The 209-nt window shown below is 71.8% G+C and overlaps 1 protein-coding gene across 1 annotated transcript in view; it reads left to right on the forward strand.

Annotated features, from left to right (window-relative positions):
* The window catches only part of PACS2 (phosphofurin acidic cluster sorting protein 2), a 51,969-nt gene that overhangs the window by 43,211 nt on the left and 8,549 nt on the right, over nucleotides 1-209 (forward strand). Inside the window, exon 16 of the mRNA XM_077756744.1 lies at nucleotides 148-204. Within this exon, the coding sequence (XP_077612870.1) occupies nucleotides 148-204 (57 nt within the window). The remainder of the gene's footprint in view (nucleotides 1-147; nucleotides 205-209) is intronic.

Here is a 209-nt window from a genome sequence, read left to right on the forward strand (position 1 = left end):
GGGGGGCTGCTGGGTGTGGCCAGCAGGGGGCACGGTGCTCGCTTCCTCCTGGGCTGGGGACCCCCTCAGGCTCAGTGGGGTGGTCCTGGCAGCAGGACGGCGCCCTGAGGCCTCTGTCCCCTCTGTGTCCTGCCCTCGGGGCCTCAGCTGCAACTGCAACTCCCAGCCCCCGACCCCCGTGAAGATCGCCGTGGCGGGAGCGCAGCATT

This window comes from Crocuta crocuta, unplaced genomic scaffold, assembly GCF_008692635.1.
Source record: "Crocuta crocuta isolate KB4526 unplaced genomic scaffold, BGI_CrCroc_1.0 scaffold729, whole genome shotgun sequence".
Classification (NCBI taxonomy): Eukaryota; Metazoa; Chordata; class Mammalia; order Carnivora; family Hyaenidae; genus Crocuta; species Crocuta crocuta.